We start from the raw sequence: 18,230 nt of genomic DNA on the forward strand, positions 1-18,230 counted from the left end.
TGTTAATTTGCAGTTACTCAATTATTTAGAGAAACTGAAGAAAGCTGACTTTTGAATGTTACGGATTTTGTTTCCTTTCTTCTTTGGTATAGGAATTTGATTTTTGTAGATATTGACAGGTATTGGACCCATAATCAAAACGTGTAAACGCCTTAAGTTTTAGATGGAGGAAGAGGGCTTGGATTATTAGAGTAATGGAGCTCATATCAGTACATTTAAAAACAAACATCAACAGAACACACCAACAAGGAAACAAGATTCCAGGTTCCCTGTCAGCTGCCGCCTGGCCAGGATGCTCATCACCTGATAGTCAGACCGTAAAAATCAAAACTCACATCTACCTCTCCTGCCGTCTGTGTGGAAAGTGTTGTCTGTGTGCTCGGTCAAAATCAGAACCAGAACCAGGCTTTGCTGAAAATCAGAGTCACTGTGCGAGCAAGAGCCACGTTGCTCAGTCAGTGTCGTGAGGAAAGGTTAATGCGGACTCGAGGTGCAGGCTCAGAAAAGACGCGCTTTCAGGCCACGTGTCTGACTCGCGTGTTAGAGTCAGGACAGTATAGTAGTGAAACTTCCAGGAGTAAACAGCAGACCAGGAGTCAGAAATATTTGGTTTGTTATTTTGCAGTTTGTTATCTTACATGTAAGAGAGTCAGCTAATAGGCTAAATTGTAGAAATCTAAGAATGAGAACAGAGAAAAAAATTGCAGACTGGACATAGTCTTGTTTGCACATTTTATGAGTTAACTGACTGCTACAAAAAGTTCACTCTGGGTACTCTGCCTTGTGTAGGAAGCCTAAGGATGTCAAAGAAAGCATCTTAGTTGTTTTAAAAATATATTTTAGCTATGTAACATATGTGACAATCTTTCTAAGATCTGCAAATCTTTTATCAGCACTGTTACCTTAAGCCAGGTATGCACCATTTCCCTCATTGAAATTTCTTCCTTGTCAATATTAAACAGAAATTTCGGAAGCTACTCAAATGTTCCATAGGAGGAGAATGGTATATCTAGTCAATGGAATATTATGCAGCCTTTAAAAATAGCTTATATCCTTAGACCTAACAATTCCATTTTTAGTATTTCTGTTCTCCAGAAAGACTCTCATAATACACGAGGATATGTGTATAACAATATGCACTACAAGATTGTAACAGTGAAATTGTGACAAAGAAAATGTCTATCAGTAGAGAAGTATGAGTCCAACCATAATGTGAAATACTGGGCAGCCATTAAAAGGAATAACAGATATGTATGGATTAACATGGAAGGATGCCTACAATATGCTGAGTACTTACTATGTGATCTATGTTTGTTTTTTAAAACTAGCTTATTGAAGAATATTTATATAGAGAAAAAGATCTGTTAACAGAGTTTATCAGTAGGATTCTGGTGGAAGGGGTGCCAAAGAAGAATTTGACTTTTCATCTTACTTACTTCTATCTTGTTTGCATTTTGGGAGGGTTTTGTTTGTTTGTTTTTGGTAAAGACGATTGGCCCTGAGCTAACATCTGTTGCCAATCTTCCTCTTTTTTTTTTTTCTTTTTTGCTTGAGGAAGATTCACCTTGAGCTAATATCTGTTGCCAGTCCTCCTCTATTTTATATATGGGTCTCTGCCACAACATGGCCACCAACGAGTGGTGTATGTCCTCGCCCAGGAACTGAACCTGAGCCACAGAAGCAAGGTGCGCCACACTTAAGTGTGCTCCAGTAGGCCATGGGGCCAACCCCTGCATCTTTTTACAATAAGCAGTTACTACTTTTGTAATTAAAGTTTACAGCACTTATGAGAGGTTTTAACAACGTGGAAAATACTTGTGTTATAATATTAAATGCAAAAGTGGGATATAAAACTTTGCATATAGCATCACAACTATGTTTTCTTAAAGTGTACATAGAAAGTGATTTGAAAAAACATGCAAAGATGTTTCAGAGGGTGACTTTGGGAAATTGGAATAAACTTTTTTAATGGCCACCATTAAGGAACAAACCAGAAAGAACTGGTAGAAGATGAAAGTTTCCAAAAACTGGAGGTCAAGGTAAAGTTTAGTACAAATTCAGTAAAGGCAAGAGTGTAGGTGGTTTCTGAAAGAATTAGCTAATAAAAAGGTCTTTTTCTCATAATTTGATACTAACTCTAACAGAATAAAATTAAAGCTATTTTTGTGATGTTTTTACACTCCTTGCCAAGAGCTGAAATAAGATGCATTAGGTCAAAGCAATCTTTTTATGAAAAATATACAAGGAAGTAAATGCAAAAGTTAAGAGATAATAAACAACAAGATTAAAATGGTATGTAAGACTAAGTGAATTTCAAGTCGTTAATATTAAGTGTGAAACTTGCCTTTTTTTTTTTTTTGCTTTTGCTTTTTTGGTGAGGACAATTGGCCCTGAGCTAACATCTGTTACCAATCTTCCTCTTTTTTTTTTCTCCCCAAAGCCCCAGTACATAGTTGTATATCCTACTTGTAAGTCCTTCTAGTTCTTCTGTGTGGGATGCCGCCTCAGCATGGCTTGATGAGCGGTGTGTTAAGTCCACACCCAGGATCCGAACCAGTGAACCCCAGGCCGCTGAAGTAGAGTGTGCAAACTTAACCACTATGCCACAGGGCCGGCCCTGAAACTTGCCTTTTATGATGCTTTTATTTACTGTAACTCTAAGGAATTAACTCATTTAAATTGTTAGGTGTTTATTAACTACGAAGACCAAACACGAGTTCCATGTTCCTGAACAGACTGCTTCCCGTTTTGTAGGTTAGCTTACAGCTCTTTCAGTATGTGTCTGTACTTTTCTGTTTTACTCTCACTCACTTCCATTTCCTGTTCTTCCTTGTTTAATCCCGTCAAAGCTTATCCTGATGAAAATCATTTGACTACTTCTAAAAGAGAACAAAAAGGGCCTCTCATCTTAATAGTAATTGGTGTATCTGATAGTCTGCTTTCAAATATTTGCAGATTTTTCTATAGCAAAACTTAATCCCTGACTGACTTGTAGATTCTTGAAAATGCCACACTCATACACACATTCCCCACCACTACCACGGTCCCAGTATCCCCATCACCGCCACCATGTATGCTTCTGGCGTACATACTGATACTCTGTTCTCTAGGCAGAAATTAATTACAGAGCAAATTTAATATAAAATGTATTCCATACAGGAGAATTATTTCTGGATTACTCACTTTTTAAATTGGGTTAATATGTCTTCTTTTAGTGTGTTTAATCAGAAGTTGACTGTAATTTAATCAGAAGAGGTTACATTTTCATTCCCCATCGTGTTCTTTTAATACTGATTACTATATAATTGGTCAGAGAAGTTGTAATGGTAGCTTTTGAGAAAGTAAAATCGGGCCTTTTTCAACTGGGGCATTCTTTATTTCTCATTGGTGTTTTCTGGATCAATTTTTGAAGGAGTTAATAGGTTTTTCACAAAATTTGATGGGAATAACAAGTTACCTCAGGTATATCTGGTAGTTTATAATCTTATCTTGTGATAGGCAAGAAGCTAAGAAGTTTTCAAATAGACATATCTTTAATTTTATTGTGTTTCAATGCATTTTGATACTTGGCAAAATTTGCAAAGAAGCATGCTGAGAAGGCTTATAGTTCACCATATGTCTAGATTTGATTGCCTTTAAGCTCCAAATAAGTATATAAACAGTGCGTATAATTTCTTATTTGTTCACTCAATTTTTAAATATTCTGTGGCCATGTTGAATGTGAAGTGATCCAGAACAATTGAGGTCGTCATTGGTGAAGAAATCTGAACGCTTGAATCATGCTCTCATTTAGTCTTACGTAGAGCTTCAAAATTCTACCCTGGCACTTTTGTCTCCTAAGGATCAGAGAGGGTATGGGAAAAAGGAATTGGAAACTATAAAGCATTAGACAGTTATAAAGCATCATGTGGGTTGGTTTTAACCAGAAGAGCTGCCATAAGAAGGTCTCCTACTGCAGCCTTGGCACAGGATGCAATGAGTACATTTCCATTTGGGCTGCAGATTGTGGTGGTAGATTGTCCTCAGAAAGAGCAGGAGAGTGGAAGCCTGGCTGGTTCAGTGGCCCTCAATTTCCATTTATTGTCTAGTGCTCAAAGATGGCACAGTGTGATGGGCATGCTGCCAAATCAGAAATGTTCATTTCTCTGTTTAAGCTGTCATTTCACTCTTTTTGTCATTTGCATCCTTTCCTTCCTAGCTGACAGATGTGTGCTGTCAGAGGGTAAGGTACAGAGGAGGTTTGGGGTGAAATAGTAAGAAAAAGGGAAAAAATTAGCATTTCTTTTATGGAATGAAAAGTACTGTTAGTATACCATACTGTATGTGAATGTTTATTTGTATCATTTACTTGATAAATTTTTTTCTTTTAACCTGAATTTTGTAATTGGGTCTAAATTACTCTGTCATATTTATTACCAAGTAACTTAACACAAATTTTCTAATTTATTATTCTATTCTTATAGTTTTCAGCATATGATTTCATCCCATCTCCAAAATTAAAGTCCTCTCAAGGAGTGCCTGTCAATGATGATTTATGTTTTAGCAGAAAAAGAGTGTCAAGAAACTTATTTCAGAATAGTCGGGATTTTAACCCAGATTCCCTTCCTGTATGTGCTGCTGGTAAGTAAAAGGTGCAGGTAATGGACGTGTTGAACTAAACTAAAGATTTCTCTGAACTTCATAGTCCTTTCAGGGGTTCACAGAACCTGTAATCTAGTAGACAATTCAGATTCAGTAAACATTTTTTAAAGATCTGATGAAAATAGACACTTAACATAATTGTCTCATAAGACCTGGAAGAGTTTCTCACTGAAACCCTTTGAGTAGTAATGTAAGGCTACATTTGCTTAATCAACAGCTCATATTTATTATCTCCTATGTGTTGGCCACTTTTCTAAGTCCTGGAGATACAGCAATTAACAAAAAAGGGAAAACTTTCTGCCTAGTAGATCTTGCATTCTAGATGGGGTGAAGCACACGTTAAATAGATGCAAAACATGGTGGGTTAGATGGTGGTAAATGCTGCGGAGAAAAATAAAGCAGAGAGGAGGAATAGGGAGGAGGGGCTATTTTAAATAATGCGGTGAGAAAAGGCCATATTCAGAGGGAGTATTTGAAGCCAACCACATAGATTTCAAGAGAGAAGAGCAAATAATTCCAGGAAGAGGGAACAGTCAGTACACGGTACGAGACACATTTGAGAGAGATCAAAGAGGCTGGTAAGTAGGAAATGAAATGAGTAAGGGGAAGAGAAGGAGAAAAGGAGATTAAAGAGATAATAGAGGTCCTTATTTATAAGACCTGGTGGGCTACTGGGCTTTTGGTCTGAGTGAGGAACATTATGAGGAAAGAAGCAAGATCAGTTACCTTATATTTTCCGGGCTTGTTTGGATGTTACATTTAAAATAGACTTAAGGAGGGCAAGGGTGAAAACGGAGTCTGTTGTCGAGGCCGGAGTCGGTGGAGGCTTTGACCAGGGCGGCAGTGAATGTGGTGGACGTGGTTGGATTCTGGTGATGTGTCAGAGGTGGAGTTGACGTGATTTGCTGATGGAGCGGGCAAGGAGTGGAGGGAGAGAGGAGTCAAGGAGGCCCTAAGGGTTTTGGCCAGAGCAAGTGGGAAGATGTTTAATTGCTTAAGTAAGTGTTACAGGAAGGAAAACTTACAGTAGTTCAGAGGACGTGGTGATTGTCATGGGTCGTACAGTTAGAAAAGGCATTAAGAGGAGAGAGGACTTGAACAGCGTCTTTTGGGATGTATATGATACAGGTAGTTGGAGAGAAGGTCTGAGGAGAGTGAAGGCTTACATTAGGGCTGGGCTTGAGATAGTCTAGATCCTGTGTAAAGGCAGGATTCATTATTTTTTATTTTTTTCCCTAAGATTGGCACTTGCGCTAACATCTGTTGCCAATCTTTCCTTTTTTTCCTTTTTCTTCATCTCCCCAAAGCCCCCCAGTACATAGTTGTGTATTATAGTTGTGAGTGCTTCTGGTTGTGCCATGTGGGATGCTGCCTCAACATGGCCTGATGAGTGGTGCCACGTCTGCACCAAGGATCCAAACCTCTGAAACCCTGGGCCGCCGAAGCAGAGTGCGCGAACTTAAATATTCAGTCATGGGGCCAGCCCCCAGGATTCATTTTAGATGGTCAAAGATAAATTGGGATATGGGGAACCCTCGTTTGCTAGGCTCAAAAATTTAAGCTCATACTTGTAAGTTTTGGGACTTAATGGAGATTTTTTATTAAGGAAAAAAGAAGCTAGAGTGATAAGGTTGTTTACAAACAGGATAGAAAGGAATAATCAGGAAAATACAACAGCTGGATGTAAAAGATGAGGAAGGGTAGTAGAGAAAGATTTCAAGACTTAGCGCCCAGATAATTAGAAAAATGGGAATGTGTTGACAAAATGAAACCAGTTGGGAAGGGAAAATGGTTTATAAGGGATAGATTGAGTTTGTCGTAAGTGTTAACATTTATTTAACATCCAGATGATGTCAGTTATTGAAATTTGTTGGCTATGAGTTCAGACACATTATTTAGGAAATATTAGGACAATTTATAGACCTTTATGCAGTAAAATTCCTTAATATTTTCCTACAAAAATGAAGTGTTATAATGATGGTATAGTTTCATGTTTAATAGAGAAAAAGAAAGGCAAGAATATATCCATTTATGCTCACCATTACTTTAGATTTTTTTTTTTAAGATTTTGTTTTCTCCTTTTTCTCTCCACAGCCCCCTGATACATAGTTGTATGTTTTTAGTTGTGGGTCCTTCTAGTTGTGGCATGTGGGATGCCGCCTCAGCGTGGCTTGATGAGTGGTGTCATGTCCACGCCCAGGAACCAAACCGGTGAAACCCTGGGCCACCAAAGCAGAGCGCGCGAACTTAACCACTTGGCCATGGTGCCGGCCGCTACTTTAGATTTTTATAAGGCTCGTGGTTTCTGTACCATTGAGAAGCTCTTGACTAATTGTACAGATTTTAAATGACTGGAGAATAAGACAACGTATAACCTAATGCTGGGTTGGATGATACAAATTATAATAAGTACCATAGGGATTCAAGAAAGGAAAAGGTCATGGGTATTGAAGTGGTTTATGAAAACTCCAGGAAAAAGGTTGGACTTGCGCTGGACTTTAAAGAAGGGAAGGGTTTGTGATTGGCGGTGAGGCAAGAGGGACTGTTGCAGGTGAGGAGAAAACAGAACCAAAGCGTGGAGGTGAGGCTTAACTGGAAAGAGCCAGTGCATGAGGATAAAGGGGCCTGGAATCACAGGAAGAGAATTTAAAAAGAGCGTTTCAGAACTACAAGGGATCGGCTCATTTTGTGGATGAATCAACTGAACGTCAGAGAGTCATTATCACCTTCTTTTCTTCACACTTACTCTCCGGCCCAGGAGTAACCTTAACCAGCCACAGGAGAGGGAAAGTATGGATAAGCCTGGAGAATGTGTGAACGCTGTGCTACATGTGAGGAAAGAAAGTAGAAGAGCTCTGCAGTAGGGCTTTTGGGGAGAGTGTACACTGAACTGCGGGGAAGAGGGAGAAGCCGGGTGTGCAGAAGCGTTCCACAGCGAGAGGAGGGAGCGTGCAGGAAGAAACTGCCTTTGTGTATTTTTCAGTCTGCTTTTCTCTGTACTTTACCAGTCTGTCTTCTGTCCTTTACCCACCCCTGCCGCTAATCAGATCTGCCAATAGCAAAAACGTTCTGCCTTTCTTGCCTGCCCGGCTCACTGTACATGTACTCCTATATTCATTCCCATACAAATGACACGAACATTTGTGAAATTAGATGCATTCATGTAATAAAGTTAACCTTTACTTTTATGTTTTTCTCCTCCTTCCTTGCAAAGGCACCACTGGGACTCATCAAACAAATTTTTCTGGCAAATGTGGACAACTTGGATTTTCACAGATATGTGGTAAAACTGGCAGTGTGGAATCTGACTTACAGTACCTCGGGACAACTAATAGTCATCAAGATAAAGGTTTAAATTCCAAATTTATTTGGATACAAATGATTCATAAATATTATGTGGGGTTTTCCAAATCTAGCTTATATGTTATTTTGTGTAATTATACGCTTGAGAAAAAACGGGAAAGATGTTACATTTTTAATAACAACCTTAATAATATTTTTTCATAACTGTTACTCTAAAATGTTAGATTTAGTAATCGTAATATAAATATGACTGATTAAAGTTAGAGAGTTTGGAAACTCGTGGTGGAGATGACCATTTTAATACCAAGTAATTGAAAATAACATTATCCATTAAGGAGTACCGTGTTAGCAGAAGGCAATTATTTTCCATAACAGTTTGGGGTTTTTTTTAAGATTTTATTTTTCCTTTCTCTCCCCAAAGCCCCCTTGTACATAGTTGTGTATGTTTTAGTTGTGGGTCCTTCTAGTTGTGGCATGTGGGACACCACCTCAGCATGGCCTGACGAGCGGTGCCATGGCTGCGCCCAGGATCCAAACTGGTGAAACCCTGGGCCGCCAGAGCGGAGCGTGTGAACTTAACTGCTCTGCCACAGGGTTGGCCCCAAGATATTTTAATTTTTGTTGTATATCCTTTACTAAAATTTTTTGAGTGATAGGGATGTACTTCTGTCTTTATTTGTTGATGAAAAAGCAATGGTCATTTGAAATTAGTAAAGAAGATTTAGTTAATATAGCACTTACCTTTTAGGTCCCATTTCCTTACCCTACTCCAAAGGGCCACATAATTTCGTAAAGTTTTCTTTGTGGTGTTATTCCCAATGAAAGTAGCCCATCTTTCTTCATGATGCAGGTATTTCCTAAATCATGACCACGTCCTGTTGGGACTTGTGATTCGTGGGAGCAGAGAGTGTTCTCTGTGCTGCTTAGCATACTCCTGTTCAGGATCCCCCTGAATGATTGCATTACCTTTGAGCACACCTCCACTCTGAGTGTTCGGTCAGATCTTCATAGCGGCTCTGGTTTTCTGTAACCTCTCAGAACACCTATTAGAGCAATTGCTAAAGGGATACCATGTTCTTCTGAAGTCAGGATTTAACTTAATACTAGGTTATACGTTAAGAATTCTGCCGGGACCATCATCATCTCAAGTAACATTCTCCATGGCATTTCTGAAGGACCTGGGGTGTGGATGCCAGATGCCAAACCATCTAGAAATTCCCATCCAGTTTTTAATGTTGCAGTGATCCACACCGAATGCTGGAGCCATTGGTACATTTTGTTGCATTCTGTTGATTCTATTTATATGCATAAAAAGATCCCATTTTGAGTTTTTTGCAAGAAATATTTTTAAATCTCTTAATAAAAGGAACATATAATAAGACACTGACATGGAAGCATCAGTGTCTGTAAATAGAGCACTGTAATTGAAATCAGGAGACTGAAAGTTTTCATTCTGAATGTAAATTTGTCACCACATAAGTCTCCTGTAGTCCCCTTTTCCACCCAAAAAAGATTTAGGTAGAAGTAGAGGTCCTAACTATGTCAGCTATGAATTAAAAATAGGTGATGTGTAATGTAGATAGTCGTTTAAGTCTTCAGAAGAATGTGTTATTTGTTAGTATACATAGCGAGGTCTTTCGTTGTGATAAGTCTTCAAAAAAATATTAAAGGAAAATTTAAGGGAAACCCTAAAAGGTTACAAATGGACTTTTATATTAATTGAGGAGTAAAAAGAAAAGATCAGTAAAAGGCAAGAAAAAAGTGACAAAGAAAAACTAAATAGAAAGCACAAAATAATATTGATGGTAGAATTAAAACCAAATATATCAGTAGTTACCATAAATATAAATGGACAGAACTTACCATTTAAATAGCAGAGATGATCAGATTTTATTTTACTTATTAAAATGGAAATGCCGTTTTTAAGAGCCACACCTAAAACACATCAAAATAGAATGGGAGAAAGTAAAACATGGAAAAGATACACTAGGCAAATACTCAAAGCAGAATAGCAAAAACATTGATGTTAGGGAAAGTGTGCACACTAAAGCTAAAACCATTTTTAGGGCTGAAGATGGTCGTTATAGTGAAAAAAGAACAATTCACTAAGAAGATAAGACTTTTCTAAAATGTATATGTGTATACATATATGTGTGTGCATATGTATGTAATTTGATAAAATTACAGGGAGAAAATAAATCTACAAATGTTAGTAGAGAATTTTAATAGGGTAAGGAAGTTTTGGATTAAATAATACAGAATGTTTGAACAACACAATTAATAAGCTTGTGAAAGTTGTCTCAATTAGAAGTCAGAAATCTGAATAGACCTGTAATGATTAAAGGAATTTTATTTAGAAATTTTACCCAAAAAAACAAACAAACAAAAAATCCTAGGCCCAAATGGTTTTCCTAGCATTCTGTCAAACCTTCAAAAAAAAGGTAAATCCTATCTTATTAAGAAAGAATGAATTAAAAGAATTAAAAGATTCTTTTTTCTTTTTTCCGGAGGAAGATTCACCCTGAGCTAACATCTGTTGCAAGTCTTCTTCCTTTTTTTTTTGCATGAGGAAGACTAGCCCTGAGCTAACACCCGTGCCAGTCTTTCTCTGTTTTGTATGTGGGACACGGCCACAGCATGACTGATGAGTGGTGTTCACAGGATCTGAACCCGTGAACCCAGGCCACCAGAGCGGAGCACACCGAACTTAACCGCTACGCCACAAGACAGCCCCGAGAGGTTAATTCTTAATTAAAAGAATTAAGAAAGAAAGAAGGAAGTCTCCTTATTTCATTTAATGAAATTAATATAACCTTAATATCATGACCAGATAAGGTCTGTGAATAAAGGAAAATAAATGGTGGTCCAGTCTCACTTTTATAAAAGCCAGTGTACAAGCAAACCAAATCTAGCAATGTGTTTTTAGAATTTGTATTTTATAGGGCCTGCCCCGTGGCCGAGTGGTTAAGTTCGCGTGACCCGCTTCGGCGGCCCAGAGTTTTGCCAGTTTGTATCCTGGGCGCGGACATGGCACCGCTCATCAGGCCATGCTGAGCCGGCATCCCACATGCCACAACTAGAGGGACCCACAACTAAAATATACACAACTATGTACCAGAGGGCTTTGGGGAGAAAAAGGAAAAATAAAATCTTTAAAATTTTTATTTTATATATTATATCTAAGAAGGGGTTTTCCAGAAAAACCTGTAGTTTAAGCTTATCACAGATAGAAGGAGGAAAACCGTGTAACTGTGTCAATAGAGGCCATAAAAGCATTTGATAAAAATTTAACATTTATGCATTATAAACTCATAACAAACTTAACAATAACTTTCTAAACCTAATTAATGATATCTGTTAATACCTTTAGCAACTATATTTAGTGGTAAAATACTAGAATTCACTTTATTTTTTTTTATTTATTTATTTTTTTAAAGATTTTATTTTTTCCTTTTTCTCCCCAAATCCCCCCGGTACATAGTTGTGTATTCTTCGTTGTGGGTTCTTCTAGTTGTGGCATGTGGGACGCTGCCTCAGCGTGGTCTGATGAGCAGTGTCATGTCCGCGCCCAGGATTCGAACCAACGAAACACTGGGCCGCCTGCAGCGGAGCGCACGGACTTAACCACTCGGCCACGGGGCCAGCCCCTAGAATTCACTTTAAAGTCAAGAACAGCACAAAAATGCTCACTATTAGCACTGCTATTGTGCATTTAATTACTAATTCCTCTAATATTTATTGAGAACCAGGCACTGTTCTAGAGTCTAAAGATGAAAATCTGTTAGAGGAGAGGCAAACAATGAGTGAACAGTAAGAATGGAAATAAGTGCTTTGAAGACAAATAGGCGAGTAAGGGGACAGAATATGACAGGGAAGGCCTTTGAAGTGATAAGGTTTAAGCAAACCTGAATGAAGTGCAGGAGGGAGCCACATGGATATGTTTCAGGCAGAGACAGCAACAAGGTACAAATGCTCTGAAGTAGACCATATTTGGCTTATTGGAGGAATAGCGAGGAGGTCAGCGGAATGAGTGAGGGGGGAGAGTAATTATGAGAGAGAACATGTGGCCTTGTAGGACATTGTAAGGCTTTGGCAGTTTATTCTGAGTGGGGTGGCAAGTCAGTGGAGGTAGAGTCCATATAGTCCATGCAAGTCAAACAGCATGATCTGAGCTGCTGTGTAGAGAACAGGGTTGGCAGGAGTGCGACGGGTGCAGAGCAAACCAGTTAGGTGATGGCAGTAGAAAAGGTGAGAGGCGATTATGACTCATTTTAGAGGAGGGTGACAAGAAGTGGTTGGATTCTGATAGACAGTTTGGAAGCATAGATAATTTTATTTTATCCTGTATACTAAAGTAATATGAATTAAGATTTATTCCTCATTCACCTAAGTTTTCAAAGTTAGTGATCACCCTGTATTGCTAACATAGAGCCAGTGAGATTTGCTAATGGCTTAGATGTGAAGTGTGAGAGAAGAGCGGAGTCAAGGATGAGTCCAATATTGTTGGCCTGGGCAACTTGAAGAATAGAGCTGCCGTGTGCCAAGAGAGGAAGGTAGGAGAAGAGCTGTTGGGAATCGGGAGTTTTGTTCTGGACGCGTTAAGTTGAGGACACCCGTCTCTTTAGAGAAGACGTTGGGTGGCATTTTGATGTTGAGTCTGGAGTTTAAGGAAGAAGTCACTGCTAAAAATTTGGGAGTCATTATACTCTATCTAGGGAGGGCCTAGTTCAAAATTAATAGTACAGAATTTGAAGAGGAAGAAATGAGAATTGTCATTATTCCCAGATAAAACGTAGTACAATGTAGTGGTTAAGAGCACAGGCTTGGGGGCTGTAGTGCCTGGCTTCGTGTCCCAGCTTTATAATTTCGTCGTCAGTTGACATATCCTGCTTTACTTTTTTTTAAAATCTATAGTAGAGGACCAGTACCTACTCCCACAGGGTTGTTGTGAGGACTAAATTGGTTATACACATGAAGTGCTTAGAACACCCCCTCGCACAGAGTCAGTGCTCAGTAAATGCATTATCTCATCACAGTCACTGTCATTACCATCATTACCATTATCAGATTATCTGCATAGGAAATCTAAAAGGATATATAGAAAACTATTAAAATTTTAAATAATTTAGCAAAGTTGCCAGCTATAGAACCAGAATGTAAAGGTCAATAAATTTCTGAGACCCCAGCAACTTTGAAAAATGTAGTTTTTAAGAAAGAAATTACAGTATCAACAAAATTTGTATCTGGAAATCTAACAAAAGATTTGCATACACTCTATTATAAAAGCAAAAATATGCTTTTTTGAAAGACATCAAAGAAAACCTAAATAAATTAAAGGAGATTCCATATTTTGAAACAGGGAGACTCAATATCAGGCAGTTATTCCTAGGTTAATCCTTAAATTCAATATCATTCCAATCAAAATCCCACCAGGCTCTTTTGTGGAGCCTGACAGGCTAGTCTTGAAATACATGTGAAAGAATGGAAGGCCAAGAAAGGCCAAGATGGTTCTAAAGAAGATTGAATGGAAGGAAGCTCATCCTCTCAGTGCGATGATAATAAAATGGTGTACTCCCAAGGGAAGGGCAGACAGCATAGACTCGTGGAACCAATAAGACGCACCTAAGAAGACACCCAAATGTGTAGGTGGGAGCTCTGTAGAGGAAAGGGAGAGGACAGGCAGTTTAAAAGATGGCACTGGGAAAATTGCACTGTCCATATAGAAAAAAGTGGAATTCACACCATACAAAAAGATAAGCGCCAGATGGGATAAAAACCTGAATGTGAAAAGCAAAAAAACTGTACTCCTAGAAGATGTGTGTACATAAATACCATATTCTCCTTTGTTTTGTTACAGTGTATGCCAGCCTGAATTTTGGCACTAAGACACAGCAGACGTTTGGTAGTCAAACAGAACGTGCATCGTCATACTCTGGTGCAAATCTAAGTCCAGGAGCCTTCATCCTTCCATCCTGTCCTCTCTCATCACCTCGGACCAGTCCAAAGCACACATCTCTTACTGTATCTCCAAAGAAGTCGCAAGATAATTCTGTTAATTTCTCAAATTCCTGGCCTCTTAAAAGCTTTGAAGGCATATCAAAGCCAAGTCCGCAGAAAAGGCTCGTTGGCCAAAAACCATCTGATCCTACAGGTAGAAATAATGATAAAAATTAATACTTTGTTCAAATTTATTTGTATGTTTGAATTACTACTTTGGAGTTAGGGTTGTTTAATCTTTAGAAGCTGGTAAATTACATTTTGTTGCTCTGGATTGGTAAATATCTAGGAAAATATATAACTGTGTTAGATCAAATGTGTAATATAAAATTCAATTGAAATTGTCATTTCTTTCTTTTCTTATATTGCCACTTCGAAACGCTTTTTCGGAACTTGGCAAATAATGCTTTATAATGGACATGAATATGGACAGCCTGAGAGCCGACTAACACATGTTAGGTGTATGTTAAAATTATTTTGAAAGGTCGTCTATTATTTGTTACAAACTAAAATATTCTTAACAGTAGCCCACTCCTAAATCATGAAATGAGCATTAAATTTATTCAAAAAAGATCCAGTCTGAAAACAAAAAGCCTATTAGCGGCAGCCCCATGTCCCATGTGCTTTCTTCTCCACAGCCTCTGAGGTGAGGTGCTCCACCTTTGAGCTGCCCCACCAACGCTCATGGTCCAGGTTAGAGCCGGCAGTCAGGCTTTATCGCTTTCTCTCAGCACTGAACTTTCATTCCCTTCTATTAGTTTCTTTCTATGTTTGTCTTTCCTACAAGATCAAATATTGTTTTGAAAGCTGAGACGTTACTCAGTTTGTTCTCCCAGCCCAGGATGACTGCTATGCATATGGTAGTCAGGCAGATGTTGCTTACGTAATTAAAGCAAGGCAGAAAAGTAGTCCTTGTAGCTTACCATGGACTCTGCCATACAAATATTCATCATGGCAATGTGTATGATGATAGCAGTTTAACTTGGTATATAGAATATCTTTGTTTAATATGAAAGGGTTTCCAGTGGCTCATTTTTGTTATATTTAGGGGACAGTAATACTTTTATCTCATTTTAAATAGTAGTCTTTATTTCTAATAAAACGTAATGTCTTTTTTAATTTAAAACACTGTATTCCAAACACCTTGTGATTATGACTCCCACTTCTCTGAAATTAAAAAAATGTAAAATATGTATTTTCCATGCAGGAGAAAATTCTCAAGAAAAACCTCCTCCAGTTCAACTTACACCTGCCTTGGTGAGATCACCGTCATCCCGACGAGGCTTAAATGGGACCAAGCCTGTCCCTCCCATACCAAGGGGAATCAGCCTTCTGCCTGATAAAGCGGATTTGAGCACAGTGGGACCCAAAAAGAAAGAGCCTGATGATATTTGGAAGAGTGAAAAAGATAGTCTTAAAATTGATCTTTCGGAATTAAATATCAAGGATAAGGATTTGGACCAAGAAGAGGTTAGAACCAAATATCATTTTTAATAATTTTAAAATGCTTCTAATTTTCTATAATAGTTGTTATTTAAGGAAAAAGTAAGTACCTTTTATCCCATAACATGTTTTCTTGTTTGTACAAATATTTCATGTTCATTATAGAAAATGTGGAAACTACAGTGAAGTATTAGGAAGGTGATTCATTACACTAAATCCCTCTACCCAGAATCATTTACCATTAACATTCTAATGTGTTTCCTTCCAGTATTTCTTCTATGCGTATATTATTCCTTTTTAAGTTAAGAGTATGAATAATACAGCAGTATATCCATGCACTAACCCCTCCCAAATGATCAATTTGTTTCCTATTTTTTAAATAAATGAAACATGCTATAGTGCCCTCTCTAACCCGGTTCCTCCCCCTCCTTGACCAGAGGCAACCACTAGTATCATTAATTTGTATTTTATGTGTATTTTTATACTTTTTATATTAAAATGTTAATATTTTGATATGTTTGTTTATGGTGTATTTATATAATTGATTTTGGCTTATTTCTAGTTTTTGCTATTGCAAACAGTGCTACAATGAACATTCTTGATCATGTCCCTTGTACATATGTGCAAGTTTGTTTATCTTTATGAAATCTTTTGAGATCATGTTGTGTAGCATCTTTGAATCACAAGTCACTCTGTTAATACTATGAAAACATGTTCCCGGTATAACTCATACTAATGATGTCAGAGAAGGAATGTGGTGGTTATATTAATCTGGATTCAGAGCCCTCTTTTCATAGATGCTTCCTGTTTATCCTATTAGTTTGCTTATCTCAGGTTTTAAAAAGTGTTTTACACTAAATACATAAACACTCAATGGTGATATTTCGTGGTCTTATTTTAACCTATTTTTAAGGTGTAACCATCATACTGATAGTTTGCTCAATAAAATAAAGTTAATATTAATGCATATTTTAAAATATCTTTTTAAAAACATTTCTTTAATGTTAAGCATGTGTAAAACTAACTTATGAAATACCCAAATTGGTTCTTAATGAATTAGTCATTCCAACTTCTAACTGCTTATAAAATATTTCCTTTTTTTCCCCCTGCTTGTATTTCAATGGTACTTGGAAGGGAATTTATGTAAAGGGAAGAAACTTATAGAAGTATTTCCCTAAATTCCCCCTTAAATGTCATCTGCTCCTACATATTTTTCATTATTTTTATAACTGAAGTGTAGCCCTTTTTCTTTTAATGGATAATTTAAAGGGTAATTTCTTTTATATGATTGTTGGTAAATATGAGAGGATACCAATGTTTTTAGATATTCAACCTTCCAAGGATTTACGAGAGAAGTGGCCATACTATTGAATCAACCATTATAATTGTTATAGTCAAAATGTAAAGAAAACACAGTTTATGAATATTTCTGTGTTCCTAATTTGTTCGAGGTTCTCTTTCCAACCGTAATATATTAGTTTGTAATAAAGAGTTTTACTCTGCCTTTCTAGAAATACTTTGCTTCAGAAGTCACTTGCAATGATCTGTTATTCTCTGAACTATAACACTGGCAAGCTTGATGTAAACCTCAAATTTTAGAAAACTGCTTACTTTCTGTTAACTTTCTCATAGAACCACTAAGTAAGCCCTGTCAGCACAGCAGTGACCTAAGGTTAGCAGGACCTCTGTGACTCAAGTCTGCTGTGGACCATTTGATTCAATGATTCATTTATTAATTGAATTATTACAATAGATTATTCATTGTGCCCAGTGCTGGAAATACTGTGGTGAATAATAGCTTTAAATCCTTCCTCTTAAGGGACTTACAACCTAGAAGTTTGTTTATAAATACCTGAGGGACAAAATCTGTATTTATACTATGTCCAGATATGTTAACATCCATCTTGTTAGTACTGGATTGGAGAGTGGCTAGCTAGGTGTAGTTAATGGAGTTTAAAATTTAAAGATAGGGGCCAGCCCAGTGACATAGTGGTTAAGTGTGCATGCTCTGCTTTGGCAGCCCAGGGTTCACAGGTTTGGATCCTGGGCTCGGACCTACACACCACTCATCAAGCCATGCTGTGGTGGTGTCCCACATACAACATAGAGGAAGATTGACACAGGTGTTAGCTCAGCAGGCAGTCTTCCTCAAGCAAAAAGGAGTAAGAGTGGCAACAGATTTTAGCTCAGGGCCAATCTTCCTCACCAAAAAAAAAAATATATATATATATAAATTTTTTAAATCTAAGGATAACTTTTACCAATATAATTATCTTATAAAGTTAATTGTTTTTATTTTTTCTTAGATGCAGAGCTCTCTCAGGTCCCTTCGTAATAGTGCAGCTAAGAAAAGAGCAAAACTGAGTGGCAGTACTTCTGATCTCGAGAGCCCTGATTCTGCAATTAAGCTCGACTTGACTATGGACTCCCCATCTCGATCTTCTTCTCCAAACATCAGCTCCTACAGTGAAAGTGGAGTCTACAGCCAAGAATCATTGACTTCTTCCCTCTCTACAACTCCCCAGGGGAAGAGAATAATGTATTTTATTTTTTGACATGTTAAATGAATGCTAATCTGTAATTTGTAGTCTGAAGCCCTAATATTATATTTGAGAAAAACTTTTAAGATCATCTGTTTTTTAAGATCATCTATTTTAAAATGTTGAAGTATGTTTAAAAGACAGTAGAAAAGTTTACAGATATTGCCTTGCTTAGCTTTGGTTTGGAGTGGGGCCAGAGAGAGAGAACAGGGCCCCCGCTGTCACCTAGAGAGAGAATAGGGCCCCGCTGTCACCTAGAGAGAGAAGAGGGCCCCACCTGTCACCTGGAGAGAGAACAGGGCCCTG

The 18,230-nt window shown here is 37.8% G+C and overlaps 1 protein-coding gene across 4 annotated transcripts in view; it reads left to right on the plus strand.

Moving 5' to 3' along the window:
* The window catches only part of TOGARAM1 (TOG array regulator of axonemal microtubules 1), an 84,339-nt gene that overhangs the window by 11,621 nt on the left and 54,488 nt on the right, over positions 1-18,230 (plus strand). For all 4 annotated transcript variants that reach the window (XM_008534943.2, XM_008534942.2, XM_008534941.2 and 1 more), the window contains exons 2-6: positions 4,464-4,620; positions 7,856-7,990; positions 13,802-14,095; positions 15,149-15,411; positions 17,691-17,923. In XM_008534943.2, coding sequence (XP_008533165.2) covers positions 4,464-4,620; positions 7,856-7,990; positions 13,802-14,095; positions 15,149-15,411; positions 17,691-17,923 — 1,082 coding nt within the window. The remainder of the gene's footprint in view (positions 1-4,463; positions 4,621-7,855; positions 7,991-13,801; positions 14,096-15,148; positions 15,412-17,690; positions 17,924-18,230) is intronic.

This window comes from Equus przewalskii, chromosome 1, assembly GCF_037783145.1.
Source record: "Equus przewalskii isolate Varuska chromosome 1, EquPr2, whole genome shotgun sequence".
NCBI classification, from domain to species: domain Eukaryota; kingdom Metazoa; phylum Chordata; class Mammalia; order Perissodactyla; family Equidae; genus Equus; species Equus przewalskii.